At 39.3% G+C, this 21,829-nt stretch overlaps 1 protein-coding gene across 9 annotated transcripts in view; it reads left to right on the forward strand.

Moving 5' to 3' along the window:
• The window catches only part of ARID1B (AT-rich interaction domain 1B), a 325,659-nt gene that overhangs the window by 93,054 nt on the left and 210,776 nt on the right, over positions 1 to 21,829 (forward strand). For all 9 annotated transcript variants that reach the window (XM_085575256.1, XM_021532087.4, XM_085575257.1 and 6 more), the window contains one exon: positions 7,181 to 7,291. In XM_085575256.1, the coding sequence (XP_085431382.1) occupies positions 7,181 to 7,291 (111 nt within the window). The remainder of the gene's footprint in view (positions 1 to 7,180; positions 7,292 to 21,829) is intronic.

A 21,829-nucleotide genomic window follows, 5' to 3' on the forward strand; every position in this document is an offset into this window, starting at 1 on the left:
TTCTGTTTTGTTTTAAATATAGCTTTGGCAGTGAAAAAATGGCAGGGAGAGGAAGGAGGGGGTGTGGAAAATGAAAGCGTGGTTGGACTGTCAAGCCTTGTGGGTTTTTTAGGAAAAGTCCAAATAACATGGGAAAATGCATGGAAATAAAATGATCATTTTACCCCCTCATTTCCGAGTTATATTTCTCAGATTACTTCTTTGGACTCTCTCTCATCTCTTTGTTTACACTGGAACTTTAGATCTGTAGAACAAAATCCTACCTTTTTTGCCTATAAATGAAGAGCTGACAGCTGTTTATCAGGTTGTGCAGTGTGCAACAGTCACATTTTAATACAAACATCAAACTGGCCTATTTTTCTTGTGGCATCTTACAAGTATGAGAGGAAAACTAGAAGAAATGTCTTGTTTCTGATTAAATCCACTATTGATATGCTCTGTGATCCATGGAATGCAATAGTGGCGAAAGAGAAAAGCAAGATAAGGCTTTCAGAGAATGATTTCATCTTGGAGCTCTTCCTGCATCACTTGTTTAATGTGGCTCCTGGAGGCCATATAGCAAGACACATGTGAAAATGGACTAGACCATTGAGGAAGAAGGACCCTTCTGGCTTGTTAGTTGGCTCAGGTTACCTAATAGGCGACTAGAAGCTGTGTTGTCCAAACAAAAAATCTTCCTGCAAGATGTGGGGAGTTTTTTTTGACCCTGTCTGTGCTTAAAATGTTTTCAGTGTATTCTACAGCAAAAATCTTTTGACAGTTAGGTAGTCTGACTTGCTAATAACTTGTGGAGAATTCTGATGAGCTGACCCTCAATAATATATTTGCTTACCTACATATCTTTTGCATCAGCTGCTGCATAGTGTATTTTTTTTCTTCCCTCCACAGTGTCTTACGACGTAGATGTCATTTCATGATAACTGGGATCATGAAGCGAGAAAATGATGTTATCATTGTAATTTTTTTAAAAATCAGCCTAACAAAGTACGTCTAGGAAATAGTAAGTTTTAGCAAGAAACTGCAGATCTCTTGGAAGGGATGGTATCAATAACATTTTAAGAGGTGTCTTATGGACAATGACTGGTCTGTACTTGAAGCATGCAATCTGGCAGGTTTTCCAAATGTCTCCATGTACATGGTAGGATTTTTCTCTTACAGATTACTTATGATTTCTGGGTTAATTTCTCCTCTTCAAAAAGGAAAGGGCTATTCTGCTTTGGAACTTTCTGAAGTTGTTGATTCCCTTTAATACCTGTAAAGATGTTCAAGACCAAAGTTAACTTGGTGAAGCAGAGTATCATCTTTGTTTCTGAGGTTATGTTCCAGCCCTGGTTTGACTATGGGCAAATGATAATGACTTGAAAGAGCTGCAGTTGCTGCTTGCTGGTCCCACTGATGTAGCAGGCAGCAAAATAGTGTCAGTGTGTTGCAGGAGGTGCCAACCTTCTGGTTGCCATTGTTCAGAACTGCTTTCCTTGTTTCCATTCAGCTTTCCATGGTGGTGGTAGAGAGTTGGCTTGAAATGATTTACGTAGTCTGGTTGTGAACAGGGTTTATTCAGTTCATCGCGTAAACACGGACTCGTGTGTTTAAGAGGATTACCAGACTGCATTGGTAATCCACCTCCGGTGGTTAGCACACTATTCTTTTTTGTTGGTGTAATAGGTGCTAGGACTGACAAAACAATTTTTTTCCCCTGCAATCACCTGTTCCTCCTGTGCAGCAAGAGACTTGCTTGCTGGTTTGTGCTGGTTTCTCCAGCTATAGATACCGGTTTTCTTCAAGGCTTTGCAGGCTACTGTTTCATTTTTTCCTTCCTCATTTCTGATTCATAAAATTCAAGATACATATATATGTATTTCTTCTTGACCCAAGAACTTCTGCAAGAATCTGTCTACTTCCTGTAGGACTTTTGCAGACCCTCTGGCCAGGATTCAAGCAAATGTCTCTGTTCTTTGTCCTTAGTGGATCATTCCCCACAGGGCTGCTTGCATGAGGCTCAGTGTTGCCTGTGCCCTTGGGCATAACATTTTTTTTGACTCCAGCCTTACCTACAATATTCCTCTAACCGGTTGGCTGGCCTTCTTTCTTAGTTTTGTGCTACCAGAGAATATACAACTTGGGAGGTTACATGTTAAGTATTAGGGTTGGGCTAGAAGTTGGCTGTTTAGGGATATGTCACCAATCTGGTAAGTAATTTTTTCTTTATTGTAGTCCTAGTACAGAAAGTGGAAATGGGGGAGATGTGTTGATACATACTTCTCTACACAGAGTGAACAGATGCTTGGTTGACTGGTAATGAGGCATGTCCTTCTAGCATAGCCCATAAAATATCACTTGGCTTCTATTTGTTCAGTAGTATTGCTTTGGAGATGAGTAAAATACTCTTGTACTGTAGGACTGTCCACTTCTCTTGGCTGCTCTACTGGGTACTGATTTTCATTTTCAATTGGTCTGAGGCAAAAAAAAAAAGAATTAACATTTGTTTTCAGTTTTGCTGTTGTCACATTGCCATAGAATTTGCTGCTCTCACACTTGAAGTCTTCTTAAGATAAACCCACTGAATCAAGACATGGGCTAAAATAGTTTTTAATGAGTTTTTTTCAGATTGATTTCTAGCATATTATTTTAAATAAATTATCTTCTTTCTGTTTAGCCATCATGGTACTTATCTTCCTGGGTGGTCATGTTATTGCTCTGAAACTCACTGCAGTAGAAGTGAATGAAGCCTGAATGACATTTCTCATGCACAGTTCCTTTAAATGTGGTTTTCCCTCAAACATTAATGTTTTCACTATGCTTTCATTTTCCATTAAAAATAATTTAAACTATTCAATAATTAGATCTAATCTTCTTCAGCAAAACTTATATGTGCATTGTATCTACATGGTTTCAGTAATTTTTGGCACCATATTCAGATTTGCAGAGAACACATCCATGTGGACAGGCTCACTTGTCTTAGGCTAGGTCCAGCTAGGGAATGAAAGCACAACACTACCATTGCACATGAAAAAGGGAAAAAGCTGTCTGGCCATTGCCTGCTCCAAAGTGGTTGTAGTATAATTGACTCCTGCAAGTGTGGAGCCAGGCTCATGGCTGGCTGCTGCCATAGAAGGGAACTTTCCTTCCTCTCTTGCTCACCCAACCCTTCCTAAGGCCAGCTCAACACAGTAAGCCATGATAAAGCTGAAGGGGAACAGGTTACTTACCTGGCAAGTTTTAAGTTGCACCATCTAACAAAGTGGTCTAATAAAGACCAGTAATACAAACTAAGGAATATGTGTCCAGCTGCAAGAATTGTGGGAGGCAGGAACAAGAAGCCTTTGATTTTATTGCAGGCCAGTATGTAGGCTCACTCCATCACTTTAAACCTCTGTGGTAGTGAAATCCCACACCAGAATTAGAGACTTTGAAATTCTATAAGATGAATACAGTAACCGAGAACAAGAGGGATGAAAAATATCCCATTTCCTCCCTTACTCCTTAGACTACACAAATCCTAAGCTCCATATACCTCAATGTGCAGAAAAAGCTGAAAGTGCACATAAATAGGAGATGAATAACTAATCCAGGCTCTGTGAATTATAAGCAATTGGTTGTTGTTATTATTGTTGCTTCCCAAATATAATAATTGTTTATGGATCAATTTCTGAGCCGCTTAACCAATATATAGGCTTTAGGCTCTGTCTAGTCCTTTATTTTTGTCTACCTACTTTAATCATAAATGTGTTTTTAAAACTCTAAAAAAGTCTAAACCTCAGCTATTTTGAATATATGTTTATGCCTTGTTGATTATTTGTCCTTGTGCTTTTCTAAAATCTGATGGGGGAAACCCTGACTTTAGTTATTTTACAACTTTGTTGACAGTTTGTGCTGTAACAGCTATGATATGATTGGATTTGTGCCAAGTTGGGAAGTTCTGAGTGGAAACTTGTAGCCTTCTGTTTATAAAAGCCTGGATTTCTGTCTTACACACATGCTCATCTATGGGAGGAAGGATTTTCTGTGATTGATAAAAAGTCATAAGCTTTATTTTGAAAGCTGATGTCAGTGATGGATGGAATACTGGGAGTCAAACAAAAAAAAAAAGTCAGGAATCCCAGAAGACTGAGCCCCAGTATCAATGGGAATTCCTCAGCCATGACTGTAGCACAACACGTGGTAACATGTTTCTCTTCCCCTTATGTTTCCTCTCTTCAGTCCCCGATAAATCCATTCCTAGATGCTAGGAAGAAAAATGACCTTTCAAAGCTGTGAGAATTGCCAATTCCATGCATTTCCTCTGTGACAGACAATTTACTCTAATACTTCTGTCCTTATTTCTTATTTATCTCTCAAAATCTGTTGTAGCTATTCTGTAATATGCTGTATGTTAACAAAATTTCCAAATGCAGAACTGAAGAAAGGCAGTAGGGATTTTCTCTCTTCTGTTTTTCAGTGAAAATGATACTAAGCACTGCTTTGGTTATGAGGCCAACCTCTTAGTGAAATATGCTATTATTTAATCATTATGTTTAGGATATAAATGGACTGTTTTTATTGGACAATACATGTATATAAACAGATAAAATTATACACACAGTCCCATGCATATTTCATCTGGGAGATTCCCAAGCCTGCAACTTACTGAGAGCAAACTGATCCTTTATTTCTCAAGAGCCGCTTTCCAAGTTTCTAGTGATCCAAGTATCTACATAGCTTTACAGAGAATGTAAGAGTTTGTAATCTCAGTCCCATTTGGAGCGCACAGGTGCCTGCATCATTAACAAACACAAATGTCTCTGTGTTTGCAAACCTCACCTACAATTCAGCAAATGGATTTGATTTTTTACAGACAGAAAGGAAAGCTCTAAGAAAACAGTGTATTTAAAAAGACAAAGGGTGTTGTGTTGGGGGTTTTCAATGTGCTCCTCAGTGTGTAGAAAGACATTTCATACACAGTCTTCAAATACACAGGTAAAAGTAAATTCCATTCAACCTGCAGTATTTCTCATGAGAAAGCATGCTGTCTCTTCTCTCCCCTGCTCTGATCTCCCTGGAAATTTCAGCAGGAAGCAAGGTAAAAACCTTGCAAACATGTGGGAAAACCCATGCTTGGTACTTTGTAAGAAAGTAATAGCTCTTGATTTTTCAGAATATAAAAAAACCATGTTTTGCTTCCCAGAAAAATCCTGTAGTGTCTGTTTGGAAAAGGGAACATTTGTGTTTCTACAATGACATCTCCTAAACTTAACATCCCATTTATCCTTTTTCACCACTCTTGGTATAACTGGTGGCTTTTGTTGTTGTTGTTTTGACAAGTGTTTTTTATTTGGTGTAATTTTTTTAAGAATTAGGAAGAACAGCGTTGAACACTGAATTAGAACTTGAAATCTGGGGTTGCCAGGTTTGTTGGGAGTGCCTGTGTAGTGACAACCCCAGCATGCATGAGCGTGGTGAGTGTGTGTGCATCTGTGTGTGTGCGCGCGTGTGTGTGCGTGCACATTTTTAAATAAAAAGGAAAGCAGAGGTTTGCTCATTTGTTTGCCTATTGTGAAGCTGTCCTGCACCTTTCTACTCCTTTGTACTGGGGTGAAGGCTGCTGAATGGAGGCCTTGTGCCATTTGTTGATTTTAAACCTCACTGTTAATCCACAGGAACCTGCTGGTGTGCGCAGCAGGAGAGCTGTGTGACAAGTGGAAATCTGGGCGGGAGGGAGTGCGGGGGGTCACAGGGGATAATAATCATTCAGCCATCAGCCTTTGTCACCCTTAAGCCTAATTGTTACCCTCTGCTGGTAACCACATTGAAGTGCTGGCCTTTTAAGTGTTTCTTGATTTTACTTGGCACAGGCTTAGGGATAGGGTCATTTATTGCTGGGTTTATATCGTATCAGGTTTGCTGGGGTTTGTTTAATTAGCCCCATTGAATTTTCTGCATCCCTTAAAATAATCTCTAAGAGTCCAAATGGGTGGAAGGGGCTGAATGGAAATGGTACAGTTGTTAACAAATTTCTCTCTGTCAGAAGCTGGGCTAAAACCAGAGACAGAAAGCTTTCCTGCTCTGCCAGTCAGCTGCCTTCTGGAGTCTGTGCATGAGCCACAGCTGTGGCTGTGGCACTGGGCTGCCTGAGCAGCCCTGCGCAGGCAGCAGAAAGGTGGGGTGGGGCAGAGGGCAGCTTGCCCTGTCCTTCTGTGCCTTGCAACTCCTGCCTGCTTCAGGTATAGCACCAAATCGAAGGCCTTAGGGTGGCTGAAGCAAACTGAACTGGTAGTAAACTAGGAAAGGGGAGAGGAGAGTTAAATAGTTTAAAAACAAAGAAAAAAGGTGAGATAGCTTTTCTAGCAGGAACTGGTTCTTCAACTTTCCCTGCCAGTTATACATTCTGAAGTCAGTATCGAGTTTTCTGTTGTTTTCCCTAAAGAAGCTGATGTAGAAGCTGCTATAGAAGCTAAAATGAAGCCTGAATTTAAGGCTTTGCAATGGGCAAGTATCTCTGCGTGTGAAGTGAGCTTGTGCTGGGGGGTGGCAGATGGGGTGCAGGACAGGAGGTTTTTTATTGATCCCCCCACCTGTGCATGGTGGGTATAGTGTTGGGCCATTAGCTACAACTGGTTGGGCCTGTGTAGGGAGGAAAATCCTGAGGATACTGGAGCTATGTTTGATCAAATACAAGTGCCCTCTAACCCTTCAAACAGAATATGCCTTCAGCAGATGCAGTGACTGTGCTGCGCTATGACCTGATGGCCAGGGTTTGAAATTTGCGCCAGTAGTACTGATGGTAAATCCGGGGTTGTTACAGGAGTCTGATTACACAGTGTGATTGTAATCCTATTTTCAATTCCAGTCTTCCACCTGGCTCAGTATTTTATCAAAACACTTGAGAAGACGTCTTAGAGTAGGATGAATGTTTATGCTTGCTGCTAACTCTTACAGTAAAATGGGGTCATTTAAGTGGTTTGGTTTTGTGTTTTCCCATGTTCCAGTGGTATGATTCCCTGCTGGTTTTCTTTACAAACAGCACATGTCATAGCAGTACCTGTGTGGACTTGGTACTTTTATCAGAAAGGTTTAACCAGTAAAAACTTCGAGTCAAAAAAACCCATCAGCACTCAGATGTTTTATTTTCACCCTTCCATGATGCAGATTTAATTATAATTACTGAGTCAGGTTAATAATTCTTTAACAACTGTTGTTGCAGGACATGTCTCAGGAAGGCTATGGAACCAGATCTCAACCCCCTATGGCCCCAGGAAAGCCTAACCATGAAGACTTGAATCTAATCCAGCAAGAAAGACCATCGAGTTTACCAGTAAGAAAATAATGTTTATTTCAGTATTTTAAAAGTGAAAGCACTTTACATATCAGTTCATTGTATCTGGGATGAGCAGATGAGAAGGAGTGAAAGAAGAAATACTAAATAAGGTTGATGAAAAATTGTTTTTAAAAATACGGAAACAGATAGCTTGTATGTGAGTGGACTTGGCTTAGGCTTGTTCTGGTTCAGAACAGCACATGCATGTTCTGTGCTTCTACACATTTGTACTTTCATAGAGGAAATTGATTGATTTTTTAACTTTAGGAATTCCATACTTGCACAAACCAATCTGGTGAGGAGGAGGCTTTTTTCTGTGTCCTTTTTCAAATGTTTTTGGTAGATACTGGTTTAGAATACTGTTACCAAGAGCTGTCTGTTCCAAACCCTGATTATCAGTAATGAGTTTGACATGTTAATTCTGCTACTGTCTATTACTACACAAGTGTAGAAGCAGGAATAACAGCAATACTTAGGCTAGGTTGATTTTTGATTAGGGAATTATTTTGGACTAATATTTATCAGCTTTTCTGAGCTCTATACATTCTGCTGTGAGGGAAACAGCACAAATGGATATATGTTGTGAAGACATTGCAGCTGCTTGCATTTCTGAAGGTCTTGTAATGGACAAAGTACTTAGCCTTGTCTCTGTGTGTTCCTTTTGGTTTGGGGATTTTCTTGTTTGTTGGTATAAACCAGCATGAATTTAAACCAACTAGAATATGTTCAGCTTAAATGATGAAAACTTTATAAACTATGTGGCCTCTGGCTGGGAATAATGTATCAGAAACATGTTAAGATATTTCCTGTGGTTCACTGGGTATGTATTCATTTGCAGTTGGCAGAGATCTCTCTGAAAAGTTTACTGTATCAAGATATCACATTTATTTGTGAAATCTGGTAGTATGTTGTATATATTACCTCTGGCACACAGCGCAATTGTAAATCACTAAAAATAGGGCAATAAACATCTTCATAGCATTTTAAAGTTACATCTTTGGCACCTAGGAGAGTATAGGTGCTACAAATGCTTTACATGATATTTAAGACATGCAAGTCTCAGGAAAAGCTATGGAAACTGGCATGAGAAAAGATACCCATTTGCTTTGAACCTAGTATTAATTTGACAGTTTTCAGGAGCCCTTTTTTTGTCTGAACAGTTCTCAAAAATGGATGCTGGCAGTTACCTTAAAAATAGTAGCTCCTGTGGACATTAAACTGTTTTGGCAATAACTACCTAGTTTAAAAAGCAGGGATACTAAAAAGGACTTTTTATCTACCAGTTTTTTTATGAACAGTGTTTATTAGGGGAGAGAGAAGTAAAGTTATTTATCAGCTAATGTTCTGCTAATTTGCTGTGTTTTTTCTTAAACAATTGTCCTACTTTTAATCCATGCTCTGTCCTATCTCAAGGATCATGATATTTAAGCAGAGTATTGGGTATTATCTGTGTCCCAGAGTGTTTGGTATATTTAGTAGCTCATAATTATTCTAGGTATGAGTAAGCTGGTTGTATTAACAGTGAATGTTAACCATTTTGGCCACAGAGCTTAAACTGTAAGTTGGTCCCAAATGCTGTTACTGAGACGAAAAGCTTTGATGTTGAGAACACTTCATACACTCAAAAAACACTGCTGTTTTCATGTGGAGGGGAATGGAGGATGCTGTAATTCTGTAATTCTGTGTTGTCAGGTTTTTGTTTGTTTTGTTTTTCAAATTTAAAAACAACTTCAATTCTTTGTATGCAGCAACAAGGGTTTTTTTGATGATACATACATTAAAAGCTTTAATATAAGTCCATTTGGGATAATGGTTTGAACATGGTGGTTTTTCCCTGAAGCGGGAGAGTTCTGTATTCTGTTTTAGACTGCTTATGAAAACCCTTGATCACTGTTCCTTGTTCAGTATTCCTAGTTAGCTTCATTTTGGTAATACTCAATATGGCTTCTTAAGGTTATTTTTGGGTAATGTGATTCTTCAGGATAGTAGTCAGTAAGTTGTCTCTGTACAGTGAAGCTTGAAATTATAGCTGTGGTGTTAGGCTTTTAATAAAATTTAGTTATTTCTAGTTTCATGGTATTCTGGTATTTATACAATTTGCCCGTTATCTTTTTATTTCTTAAGGGCATTGTGTAAAATCACAGCAGCTATATAGCAAGCTTATACAAGTGTCAAAAAACAACAAAAGAGATGTAATACTAAATGGTGAATGGTTTTCTCTGATGTGGCTTTAAAAAAAGAATTTCCCTTTGATGGATTCGAAGAGGAGCTGGCCACTTTCTGCAGCACTGAATGCTGGCTTGTGTCACCCTTTGGGGGAGTTTTTTCAGCAGGTTTGTGTCACAGTAAGCACAGCTAAACAGCTCAATAGTTGTTCCGTTTCCTTCACACATTGTATATAAAAGTCCTGGCATGAATGTTCCCATAAAGTTCAAAGCAGACAAATTTGTAATGTGGGTTGGTAACAAATGGCTACAAACAAAATATGGCTTTATTAGCTACTTCTAATGGCCTGTCAGATTCTATACAATGCTTGCTTTCCTTTTCCTAACTGCTCTGATATCTGGAGGGTTTGACCTGTGGGTCTCTGACCATGTGGAGTCACTGAGAGCCCAAATGAAAAGTTGCACAGAATAGTGCTCCAAGCACTTTTGTTGGGGTCACAATTAGAAGGAAATCTCAAGCCTTTGAGAAAACATGGGAGTTAGGAACTCTGTGAAGGAAAGGAAGTCATAAACAGAAACTGTTCCCTATTAGAGTGGAGGAATAAAGGGGGAGAGGCCTGAATGAAATTGTCTGGAGAGCAACTACTACAGAACATATTTATCAAGACTTAAGGGATAATAGCAAAATACACATTTTTTCTATTGTGAGAAAGTTGGAGCAGACTTATAGGAAAAAGCTTCCAAAGGATGTATCTGCAGATTTGTTGTTGCAGTAGAGGAGCTTATGTCAGCAGTAGGCTGTGTGTGTATGAAGACTAATCCTTTATTTTGTCTTTAGTAAGTGCATTTATAAATGTTCACATTGGATTGCGTTGCTAGAATGAGGAACAGAAAACATTAATTAATATAATTTTTTTTAATTGGCTTGAGTGTTAAAGTAATTTCAGATAGCTGCTACTGTTTTTGCTGTTACTTTGTTTTAATAAGGTCCTTTTTGCCCAGTGTCAGGTGTGCTTCTTTGAGCTATGAGGTCAAATGGCCCAAGGTTGCCAAGCTTTTGAAAGACAGGTTTCTGCTACGGCTTTTTTGTTGCTACTTACAGGTAAAAGCTCTGTGGCATCTTGAGGTGTTGGAAGCCAGGGCAGCTGCAGTCCTGCTGTGTGTCCCACCATACATTGTGCCTTCCCATCTCCTCCACTGTTGCTTCTGGGATTGGCCATGGATTTGACTTGGGGAACTGAACCAGATGAAAAATAATCTCTCTCTATTTCTGGGTTAGTTTTTGACTGAATCACTGAGTAACTGCATGGGCATCAGAGCCACCTCAGATGAGGAGATGGAAATCAGTAGCCGTGATGGGAAAGGGGACAGACAGTGGGGGCCACGGCAGCTTTGATTTTAGCCACATCCTAAATGACTCTATGATCTTGCTGGAAGGGTTTGAGATGCTGTCATCCTGTCAGCTGAGACATGGTGGCACAGCAGATTCCAGTGTTCACAGTCAGGCCCTATAGCAGTCACAGAGCCCCAGACAGACTGAAGACAGTTCACTTCTTTTTGTAAGGTGACATTTCTGCCAGCTCCCATCCCTAAGCTGCTAAATGCAAGCCCGTGAGTGCAAGTGTGGAGGCAGAGCATGAGGCTGTGACACCACGGAGGCTGTGGACAAGGTGGGGTTGTGGTGGTCCTCACCTGCATCCATGTAAACTGTAAGGAAATTGTAGATTTAGTGTTTTAACTTAGGTTTATCTTGTGCTTTCTGGAGGTCATACAGTGTTGGAAGGGGAAGATTGTATCTGGAATTGAGGGAATCCACTGCTCTGCTAGATCGTTCAGAATTCAGAGTTTATGGATTCATTCATCATCAGTTATTCACTGGGTGTTTTCATTGAGGCAGAGTAATTCCTATGCAAAACAAAATAGTAGCCAGAAGTGGAGATAGAATGCCACTTGAATCTTGGAGTGCTGTGATCCGACGAAGCTGGTTGTGATTCTACACGTCTATAGTTGCATGAGCTTCAGAGCTCAAAATAATACATACTGTTGCTTGGACAGATAAACTTTTTTAGGATGTCAGTTGTCTTGTTTCATTATGCTTGGTACCATGGAAAAGAGCACATCAGCAATCCCTTCCTGATTTTATTAACTGCTTCACAGTTCTGTTCTACCTCATTTTAATGAGCCTTTGAAAGATGTTTAGAGAGCTGGACAGTTTTTCCTCCAGTTGACGCACCTTTTTTGTTGTAGAAGGCAGGTACTAAATTAGATTTCACAGGACCTCTGTTGGGAATTAATAGTGAATGAAATCCAAAACTAGATACACTTGGCTCATGGAACAGCATAATTTCAGATGGATCTCAGTTGGTTAGACTGTGAGGAAAATACATGGGAGGGTTTGGGAATCCAGATTCTCTGTCCCACTTCTAGAATATGAAGTAGCTTGGAAAGTCATCTCAAGCAACAGCACACCCTGAACAAATGCCTTTAATGGGTGAAGTCTTAATAGACCAGGAAAACACTTCCCAGCACTACTTGAGCAACTGTGATTGGGAGCAGGAGGTAACTCTTCTTTTCTCAGAGATTAAACTATTAGGACGAGGGACTCTGGTGACATTTATATACAGCTTAGCCCAGTAAGCCCTAATCATGATCAGGGCTGTGGGTACTACCATCATGTAAATATTAATTACCACTGTAGCCTTTCTTGTAAGTACAAACCAGTATTAAAGGAGAAGATAGTGCAGTGACCCTCTTTTTTTGTAATCTTTGTTGAATTCTTTGCAGGTAAGCAAATACAAAATTTGATCTAAATTTAAGTACTGTATTAAAAATACAGAGTATTGGTTGTGATTTGAGAAAGAAGAGAAAAAAATCCTATAAATTGATTATTTTTAATTCCTGGGAGGCAAATGCTGTTGCCAGCTGATAGATGTGTGTAGTACATGATAGCAAATCTGTCCTGAATTTGTTCACGTCTCTGCCTGAAAATATGTGTTTGGGAGTATGGTAAACCGTGAAAAAGAAATGTGAGTATGTAATACTTGTGAATTAAATTCTGCACTGTTTTTACATCAAGTAGGATAAAACTGGTGTGCCTCCTTCCCACTTTTCCTTTCTCTTTTTTGCAACATTGTAAAATAACTGAATGATCTTGTTTTCCTTTGTTTGGGTCAAGAAATTTTAGCTGAAAATTGTTACTCTGTGAAAGAAGATTATTGACTCAACAAGCCTTCAATTTTCAGTGAATAACACTCCCACCCTCTAGCTTCAGGAACATGTGGTGCATGCATTCTATTTTAAAGTACAGACTGTAATTTAAAACTGAGGCAGTTTGATGCCCCACTGAACTTTGTTTAAGCCTAGAATAAAAGGAAAAAAGCTTCAAGTTGCAAAGAAGTGACTAAGCTATCTCAAAGGTTTTTCTTAGCCATTACATGCAGAGTTGGAAGAAGTTGCTATTTTTTCCAAGTTATTTTAATTTTGGATCAAGTGCAGTTGCTAGGTTGGTTTTTTTTTCCCCTTAACACTCTTTGTAAACCTGTAGCTAGAACCATTTTCACTCAACACTTATGTATAGAGAGATCAAGTATATGTATTTCTGTGTGTTTCTGAGGTGCAAAACATGCTCTGTAGCTGCTGTATCCAGAGCCTCCCATTGTGGCCTCTCTTTTGTGTCAGTCAGAATAATGGCTCAAAACCAGTGCGAGCCACCGCAGCACCACTGACATTGGTGATTTTATCAGGGGAGGGAATTTTGTGTGCTCACATCCTAGCCCACATTTTACATCTGACTTCAGTTAAACCAGGACGTCATGTAGGGTGCTCAAAGTGATTCATTGTCCTAGAGTCAACTTGTACATTAACTTTTAGTCCCATTTTGGGAAAAAAGTGCGATTAAAGTAGTGCAGAACATCCCTGGGCATGTGTTGTCCATGTAGGATTAAGCTGAAACATTGAAACCAAAATTACAGATTCTTGAATTAGGTATTCTTAATATTTATAACATGAAGAGAAGGACCTGTTGTTATTAATTTGTCTTTAGTGCTTTACAGAAGTACTTGATTTTGCCTGAAAAATTGATCATATTTATTTATAAAAACTGTTTCAGGTTGTTATTGAAGTATAAAAAGTAATTTGACTAAGTATTATTAAAAATATACTTGACTGTTCATCACCTTTTCCAGATTCAAAATACTTTACATTTACAATGTTTACAACATCCATGTAATAACAAAATGGCTAATTTATGATCCAAGAAAATTTACAAATGCAAAAAGAAATACTTAGTTTGACCTCTACATGAAATTTATGTGGGAAACCTGCTAAGGGATTATAGATCCCAGTAGTGGTTAAGGTTGCAAAAACTTGTAGTTAATAGGCCAATGTTGTTCTAAGTGGGATAGTAAAGTATTAGTAGCATTTTTCCTGCAATGTTTTTTGAAGCCATGAGAAGTTGCATCATATACCTCCCAATACTACAATAGTATTGGTGTTGATTCAGAAATTAAGAAACTAGATTTAATTTGGGTGGTTGAAGCATTTTAATTTTTATTTCCTTACCACCTATGACTCATGTTGATCCGTTCCACAGAGGCTGCTGCCCTCCTAGCCAGGGTGACTGAACTGCACTTGTGGTAGCCCCTGAACCACCAAATCTAGCAGCCTGAAATGAGAGCTGGAAGCTCCCAAGGTTACTTGAATGTGCAAGGCTGTAAACTGTAGTAGCACTGGTGCCTCTGCATGCATGGCTCAGACGTACCTGCTGCAGGGACAGTAACTGCACTGGCTGTCTTTTAATCTGCCTCAAATTCAAAGTCAGTGCCTTTAGGTTCTGCATTTGAGAATTTGTCTCTAAAGTGGTAGGGATTTTTTTTTTTTTATTTGGGGATCAATTTTTACTGTTTGAACATTTTACATAATGTGTGTACATACATGTATAGTGTATAAAAGCACAGATATCTTATCTGCTTGGTTGTTTGTAAATTTTGAGTTGATAGCATACTATAAATTCCAAAGCTTAATGTATTCACTGGTGCATGTCTTTGTTCATGCCTGTGTGAACATGGGGATTACACCGCAGAAAGTAAGACAAAGGAGTATTACTCACTTGAATATCATTTCAGGAAGTACCTGAGACACTGTAAATGTTTTTTCTTTATTTTTGCCAAAAGTCTTCCTGTAAGATGGATTTTTTTTTCTTTTGAGTAACTCCTTTGCTTGTCCAACCGTTGTGAAGTATGACCTCAGCTTCATAACCTTGGCTAAACACAGTAACTCACTCTGACCAGCAATATCTGAAGCCTAGCAGTAGATTCCTTCTCTTTTTCTTCCTCCCTCCATTCCTGTTCGCTGGGAACATGTTGGTTTCTGGTGCTATTGTTGCAGCTTTCATGTTTAGAAAAAAAAGTTACCAGTCTTTGATGTGACACTGACTCCTGAGTGCTCCTGGTCAGCTGCTGTTTCTGTGTGAGCAGATGTTTGTGCAGTCACGGTCAATAGTGTTAAGATTAGGCCAGGTTTCACAGTGCTTTTTCTGATTGTTTATGGTGTGTCCATAATTGCTGGGGATTCTAGCTGCCATCACAGTGCAAATGGGAAGTGTTTGTAACATATTGTTTGTTTCATAATACTGTGTTCAAATAATGATAAATTCAGTCCTGTACTGTGAGGCCATTCACACATTTTAGTAGTGTTCTTTTGTTGGTGGCATTTTTTTGAGGTTTGAAATGGGTTTTTAAACGTTCTTTAAATGTGTTTTCTTTAAACCTAATGTCTTGTACTACTCAAACCTCCACAACCTTCCTTCCTTTGCTGAGCCATACATCTCAGATTCACTATTAATCTTCTCTTGAAGACTGGTATATAGTGACTTTTTACACAAACTGTGCTGTATTGTGCTGTATGTGAGAAGTGCTTTTGAAGTGTGTTTCATGTAGATAAGTTTACATTATCAATTTACCTTTAAAAATACATATACACAGACACACACACAAGCAGAGGGGGTGTCGACATTTGTCTTTGGAAGGCATTTACATTTTAACCTGCTGCTAAGACCACACAGATTATTCTGTGCCAATTCCCACTCAATTTCAAACACAAAACTTTGTAAAGATGATCCTGTTTGAATTGGCAGTGTAATTTTGGAGATGAAGCATCATAGAATGTTGAAATGAAGATAGAAAAGCTGATAATGCCAGGAAAGGGCTACTTTCAGTTCCCAGTTTTTAGGCTTTTGATCTCTTTCCTTCCATGCATACAATTGCAGATGATCCTTTTAATCATCTTAACCTTATTGTGAGATTTACTGTGTTAAATAAGACTTAGGACCTGAATTTTGAGGCACATTTGAATAATTGCATTAGGATAGGAAAATATGCCATCCTGAATCATTTGTTTTACATTATAGCTAAATTGCATGAATTTGTATCAGTGTGTGGTGTTGAGTTTGGTGGTTTTGTTCTGGTTTTTTCCCTTCAAGGTGGAGATTCACATAATGGTTTGTCTTCCACCTTCTGATTGAAGTTATCATTTTGGGAAGTAATATAAAGATAAGCATACATGAGCATTTGTATTTATGTTTGCATGTAGTAATACATTATGTATCAGTAAGCTTTAGTAAGGTTTGCTGAATATACACTAGTGGATTTAGTGTAGCAGACAAAGCTTGTTTCATGCCATAGAATAAGGTGTAGATTCACATGTATATTTACAGGATCATAGCTGATGAAATTTCCCAATGCATTTCGTACAAAAGGTAATGAAAGTGATCTAAAATGTTACTATTTTTGTTTCTTAAACTGCAAATTATTCAGTATCCAGTTGTTGCTTTTGAAAAGTATGGAAATAAAGGAATGGAAGTGATCTGAGATTTTTTAACTCAATTGTTACAATCAAAATAAGATGAAATAGGTAGATAAGGTGGTGTATGGATTAACTACAGACATTGACCCTAGTGAACTAATTCATTATGGTGTGGGATAAAACTTAATGCACACTGTTATCTTTTAGGTTTAGACTTGAAACTGAAAGCCGTAGCAGCTTTTCATATGATACTCCATTCGAGAGTGGAGATGGAAGAAAAATTCCAGATTATTTATTTCTTTTTTTTTAACTTGCAGTTCATGTCAAGATTTTAATAATATGGCTTAATGAAAGCTTCTTAGAAATGTATTTTTTTCCATCATGTTTGTTGCGTCATTATTATCATGCTTACATGAAAGTGGGGGGAAAAAAAGTAAAACTTCAGTGCAATTTTCAGCACAGCTCTTCAGAATTTACTGAAACAAGCTGTAAAACCTTAAAATCTGTGGATTTTATTGCTGTTGTTTGGGAGGGCCTAGCCAAATTGTTTTTGTTTTTTTTTTTTAGTAACATCTCATGGCGTCATTTGGATTCTCTCATAATCTATTTTCTCTCAGTCTTCTTTACTTTCCTTTTTTTTGCTTGTACGCTTAAATAAGATTTATGAAGACTGCATATACACATCAATGTTTCTAAATGACTGCTGATTCTTCTTGCAGGGCTTTTTAGACATTTTACCCCACTGGAAATCATAGTAACAGCATTTTTGTTCCTATTCTGAGGTATGATGAAATACAGGGATTTTTTTAGCTCTGGAAGCTTTGGCCATTCCAGCACTGAGACCACAGGTCGGTGTGAGAGGGGCCATTTGGCTACATACAGAGTTGTCTTTCTCCTCTGCAAAGAACCAGAGGTTACATCAAATCCTTTGAATGATGAGAAATGCACCCATGCATGTACTTGCATATACTTACACTTCAGCTCTTTAATTTTTGCTGGTTAGAACTAGTGATTTCTAGTGCTTGTTTTTAATGCTATATTCACAGTAATATAGGTCAGACTCAAGTGTGTCCTTTAAATTCTTTACCTTATTTTTGCTAAAAAAACCCAAACTTTCCCTCCTGTGTGAATTCTGATCACTTGACCTCCATTTCCATGGAGATGTGGTCAGAGGGCAGTAGTCAGCTAGCCAGGACAACTAAAGACTATCTTCCTTATAGCATGCAATGAAACTCCAGAGTTTAGAAGTAATTAAAGGACTTAGTCTGACACATTTTTTTCTCCACCACCCGCATCCATTAAAGATGAAACTTTGAAACAAAATATGTGATCAGCTATGGTGCAAAGGGTTTTTTAAAAAAGGGTTTTTTTATTTAAAAGAAGATGGAAACATAAAAACCCCTCCAACCTCCTCCTTTTATAAACTTCCTCTTTTTAAAATTATTATTTTTCCCTGCAATCTTAAACATTCTGTACACCTGTCTGAATTTCTTGCATATTCTCAATTTCTGTGTGCTCATTTTGAGTAACATGGGCTCAGGTTTGTCAAAAGCTGAGTTTTGTATTCCGCAGAACTCAAAGATTCATGATTAAACAAGTGCAGATCAGGCAGCTGATGCTTCTCCAAGTTCAGTCTGGGGTTATTGGTCCAGGGCCGTGCAGGATCCAGCTCAAGATTGTGAGCAGTACCTATCTCCAAGCCTTACAGAGTGACAAAACCCAGCAGCAAGTGCTGGCCCCTGCTGTGCCTTGGGCTGGGAGAATGTGGATCAGGGATGGACGGGGTGTGGGGGCTTGTGCTGCTGCTCACCCCGTGGGCTCTCGGGCTGGCATGTCATGCTGGGCTGAGCTGTGTGCACGGGCTGTGTTCGCTGGCTAACCAGGGCGCTCTGCGCTGCTGCCTTTGGGTTTAGTGTGAGAAGTGTCTCTGGACACTTCTGGGCTCCCTCAGGTGGGGAGTGCCTTTCCAGTAAGGGTACAAAACCTCACAGTCATTTTGTACTGAGAGAGAAGCAAAGTGTCCCTATTTCTGCACAACAGGGTTAGATTTCCTTCAGACTAGGCAATAACCAAGTTATGCTTGTAACACCAGTTTGATTATACACACATCTCTGTATGTGTTAACATTAAAAAATATACTTCCCAATTTTGGGTTGTTTAAGGACCTGGCTTTTCTCCACCTGTTCTGCCCCCTCTCCCAGGGGTTTGCAAGGTAACCCAGCGTTACTTTCATCTTGGTTTTGGGGAATGGCTGTGATGCAGTGGAACATGGCACCTCGGAGAAGAGCCGCATTCCCTTCTGGAGACGCGGCACAGCCGCTTTTATAAGTGCATCCATGGATCCGTGGCTTCCCCGGCAGCAGCTGAACTATTGCTAGGCTACAAGGCCAGCTTTACAGATTGATTTCCAAGTGGATATTTTTGTCACGTTTAATAAGAGCACATTGATGAGACAGCACTGTGTAAGCTGAGTTAATGTCTGTTATTTCTGCACTACCATTACTTTTTATTGCCATTATCCACACAGTGGCGAAACTTAAGTGAGCTTTTTCCTTCCTGCTGAGGGTTTTCTCCCCAGAACTGATAATCTCACAAGTATCCCCACTCTTTTCACATAGGATGAAAGAACGAAAACGACTTTTGTTGGTGGTGGCTGGAATGACACCGCAAACCCGAAGGGTGTCGGTGCAGCGAGCTCGGCTCGTGTCCTGCGGCCGGGCCGGGCAGCGTGCAGGGCGGCTGTGTAATGGCTGGTGAGGCGGCGGGAGCTCTCCCCGCTGCCTCTGGCTGCTGCGCGTCTGAAATTACAGCTTTGTCTTTGAAGCCGGGCGCCCTGTTAGCGTCGCCATGGCGACGGGCGGGTAATGGCCTCCGCCAGCCCAGCCTGGAGCTGCGCGCCGAGCGCGGCCCGGCCGAGGCCCCGCTCGCCGGAGCGTTCCCTCAGCGCTCCCCTCTTAGAAAATGTTTAAAAACTGCGCTTTTACATGGCCGCACCAGATTAATAGTCATGGTTTATTTCGTTTTAACTGCGGGGATAAAAGCATTATTCCATTAAATGGGTAGCTTTTTTCCCCCCTCCTTTGGTTTATGCATTATTAACACAAGCTTTCCTGTTTTGCTTGTAACATTTTATAGGCCCTTTCAAACATGTAGACAGATTTGCTCTGCTGCTCTTTTATTTTTCAGGACTTAACCCTTTCTCTCCTTGATATTGTCTTCAAAAACTTGGAGCCAAGCCTCCAGGCAGACTTGGTTGCTACCATTTAATGTGTTTAAAACTAGACAAAAAGGTTTCTTTTTATGATTATTTTTAGTTTCTTTCAACAATTCTGCTTTCTTGAAACACTCTAAGAAGCAATGCAGATTGGTCTGTTCTTGTAATTTAATTGAAGCAGATGCTGAAGTCAGCACACACGAGCCTTGATATAATTGTGGAGTGTTTGGATTGAGGACATATTTGGGGTTTGCCTTTTAATTTCTGTGACCATCTTCTCTTCTGGCCATAGTGTTTTCACCCCATACTCTTTACAAGTCGCATTTTTGTTGGCTGCCTTCAAAAGAGATGCACCTCATGGTAGAAGGACTGGGGAACAAAAAATCCAGAACAGTCCTGAGGACACAGTATTTACATCTACCACCTTTCTTGTTAATATGGAGCTGGTGAAATACATCTAGACAAGTAGAAGTATTGCTATAAACACAAGCTGCAGGCTTTGTTTCACTTTTTCAGTGCTCTAAAATATAGCTTTCATTTTAGTCTCTAGTAGGAGGCATATATCCAAGTGCAGTCAAATGCTGTGGATACAGGGATTCAGTCATCCCTGCCGACACAAATGGTCTCTCTGTTACAAACTTGGAGGGTAACAAGCAAACCTGGAATTCATATTTTCTCCCAAGCCCCTCCTTTCCTTTTTTTAACTGTGAATTTGTTGTTATGGGGTGCTTACTGGCACCTTGCTTTGTCCATCTGTATCTATCACAAATCCTTCTGTCCTAAAAACTTCCAAGGACATCTCAGGAGAAGGCAGATATTTCTCATTTTTTTGTCCTTTTTTACTGACGCCATGTGGCAATGGTGATGTAAATGGTATCTCCTGTGGGATGGACTTGCAGCTTTTGGACAGTGGACCGAAATGCTGAGATTTTTTTTCACCTACAGAGCTGACTGCAGACTGTGCTCCGGTGTCTGAGCGGGGAGGTTGTTTGTGCAGGCTCCTGCTCTTCCCACCACATCCATCTTCAGCATCCTTGTGATTCCTGTAGACACCTTTGGTGCATCTAAAACTCAAGGGACATATATTTGCTGCCTCAGGGAGTTCCAGGGTGGATGGCAGATGGACAAGCATCTCAGCTCCCTGGCCTCCTAAGATCTGCATGAGGCCCGTACGTACTCCTGGCCAACAGCAGCTGTGGGCTGTGTTGCAGGCCAGCCTGGAGTTGGTGTGTTGTAGTGTTGATGAATGTGGCAATAACATATATTTATAAAAGTTTTTTCTTTTATGTGTTTTTAAAATTCTGTTCAAATATTAAACAAAAAAAAAGGCAATGATGGGTAAATCTGCTCCAAGTGTGGATATAGTATTGTACAACTGCATATATTAAATAGGCTGGACTAGAGGCTTACTCTCATCTCTAGGCTTTATGGGTATGAATTTCATCCTTTGAGTTGCATTCCCCTTAAATCTGCAAATTCTGGGAAAATTAGACAAAACAGTTTACATTCCATGAATAAGAAATTACTAATTGCTTCTAAAACAGGCGTATCTTTATCTACACAGCGCTTTTCAAAGTTGCTGCTTAATCTTTTTTTCTTTTTTAATCACTAAATAAACATGTCTCAGCAGTCACTGGATGTGAAACCAAAACCTGGATGTGGACAAAAAGCAAACACACTACCCTAATTTTCATTAGCATATCCTATCTCCTAGAACATTTATTTTTTCATCTCCTTGTAAATTGATTTTTCACGTGCTTGTGACTGATATTTGAACTGTGTGTTTGTAGTAACTGACTTATGTAAAAGCCAGGTCCTGGATCTCCCAACATGAATATATTACGGAGGTGACCTCGTGGGTTCATTGGTAAGGTTGTACTGAATTTTCACTTAAAACGAGGTTTAAATCCCTTAATTAAACATTAAAACTCACATGAATTCTCAAACATGGACTGTTTCAATAAAGAGGATAAACTTTAATTATTTAGGTACTCAATGTTCTTAGTGCTGTATTTGCAGAATTCAGAACAACTTAAAATTTTTCCTTCTGCAGGTTTTTCCAGAGTTCCTGGTATTTTCAGTTGCTCAATTCCTTTTAACATCTTTTGTGTAGGCCTTTTGTTGCTGTAATCATCATATCTCTGTTGGCCTCATCAAAATATGACAATTTTAATAAAATAATTTAAATAAAACTTGTTCAGTTTTAACCGTAATAATGCATGATATGAAAGAACATATAGAAGATCAGAAAGCTCTGCATGTTTTATTACTTTTTTGCCATGGTAGTCAAAGAGTATATTGGCTTCTTGTCTGTGATATCAGTCTTTGATCTGGAATGAGAAGAAAAGACTAGAG

This window comes from Lonchura striata, chromosome 3, assembly GCF_050655825.1.
Source record: "Lonchura striata isolate lonStrDom1 chromosome 3, ASM5065582v1, whole genome shotgun sequence".
Classification (NCBI taxonomy): Eukaryota; Metazoa; Chordata; class Aves; order Passeriformes; family Estrildidae; genus Lonchura; species Lonchura striata.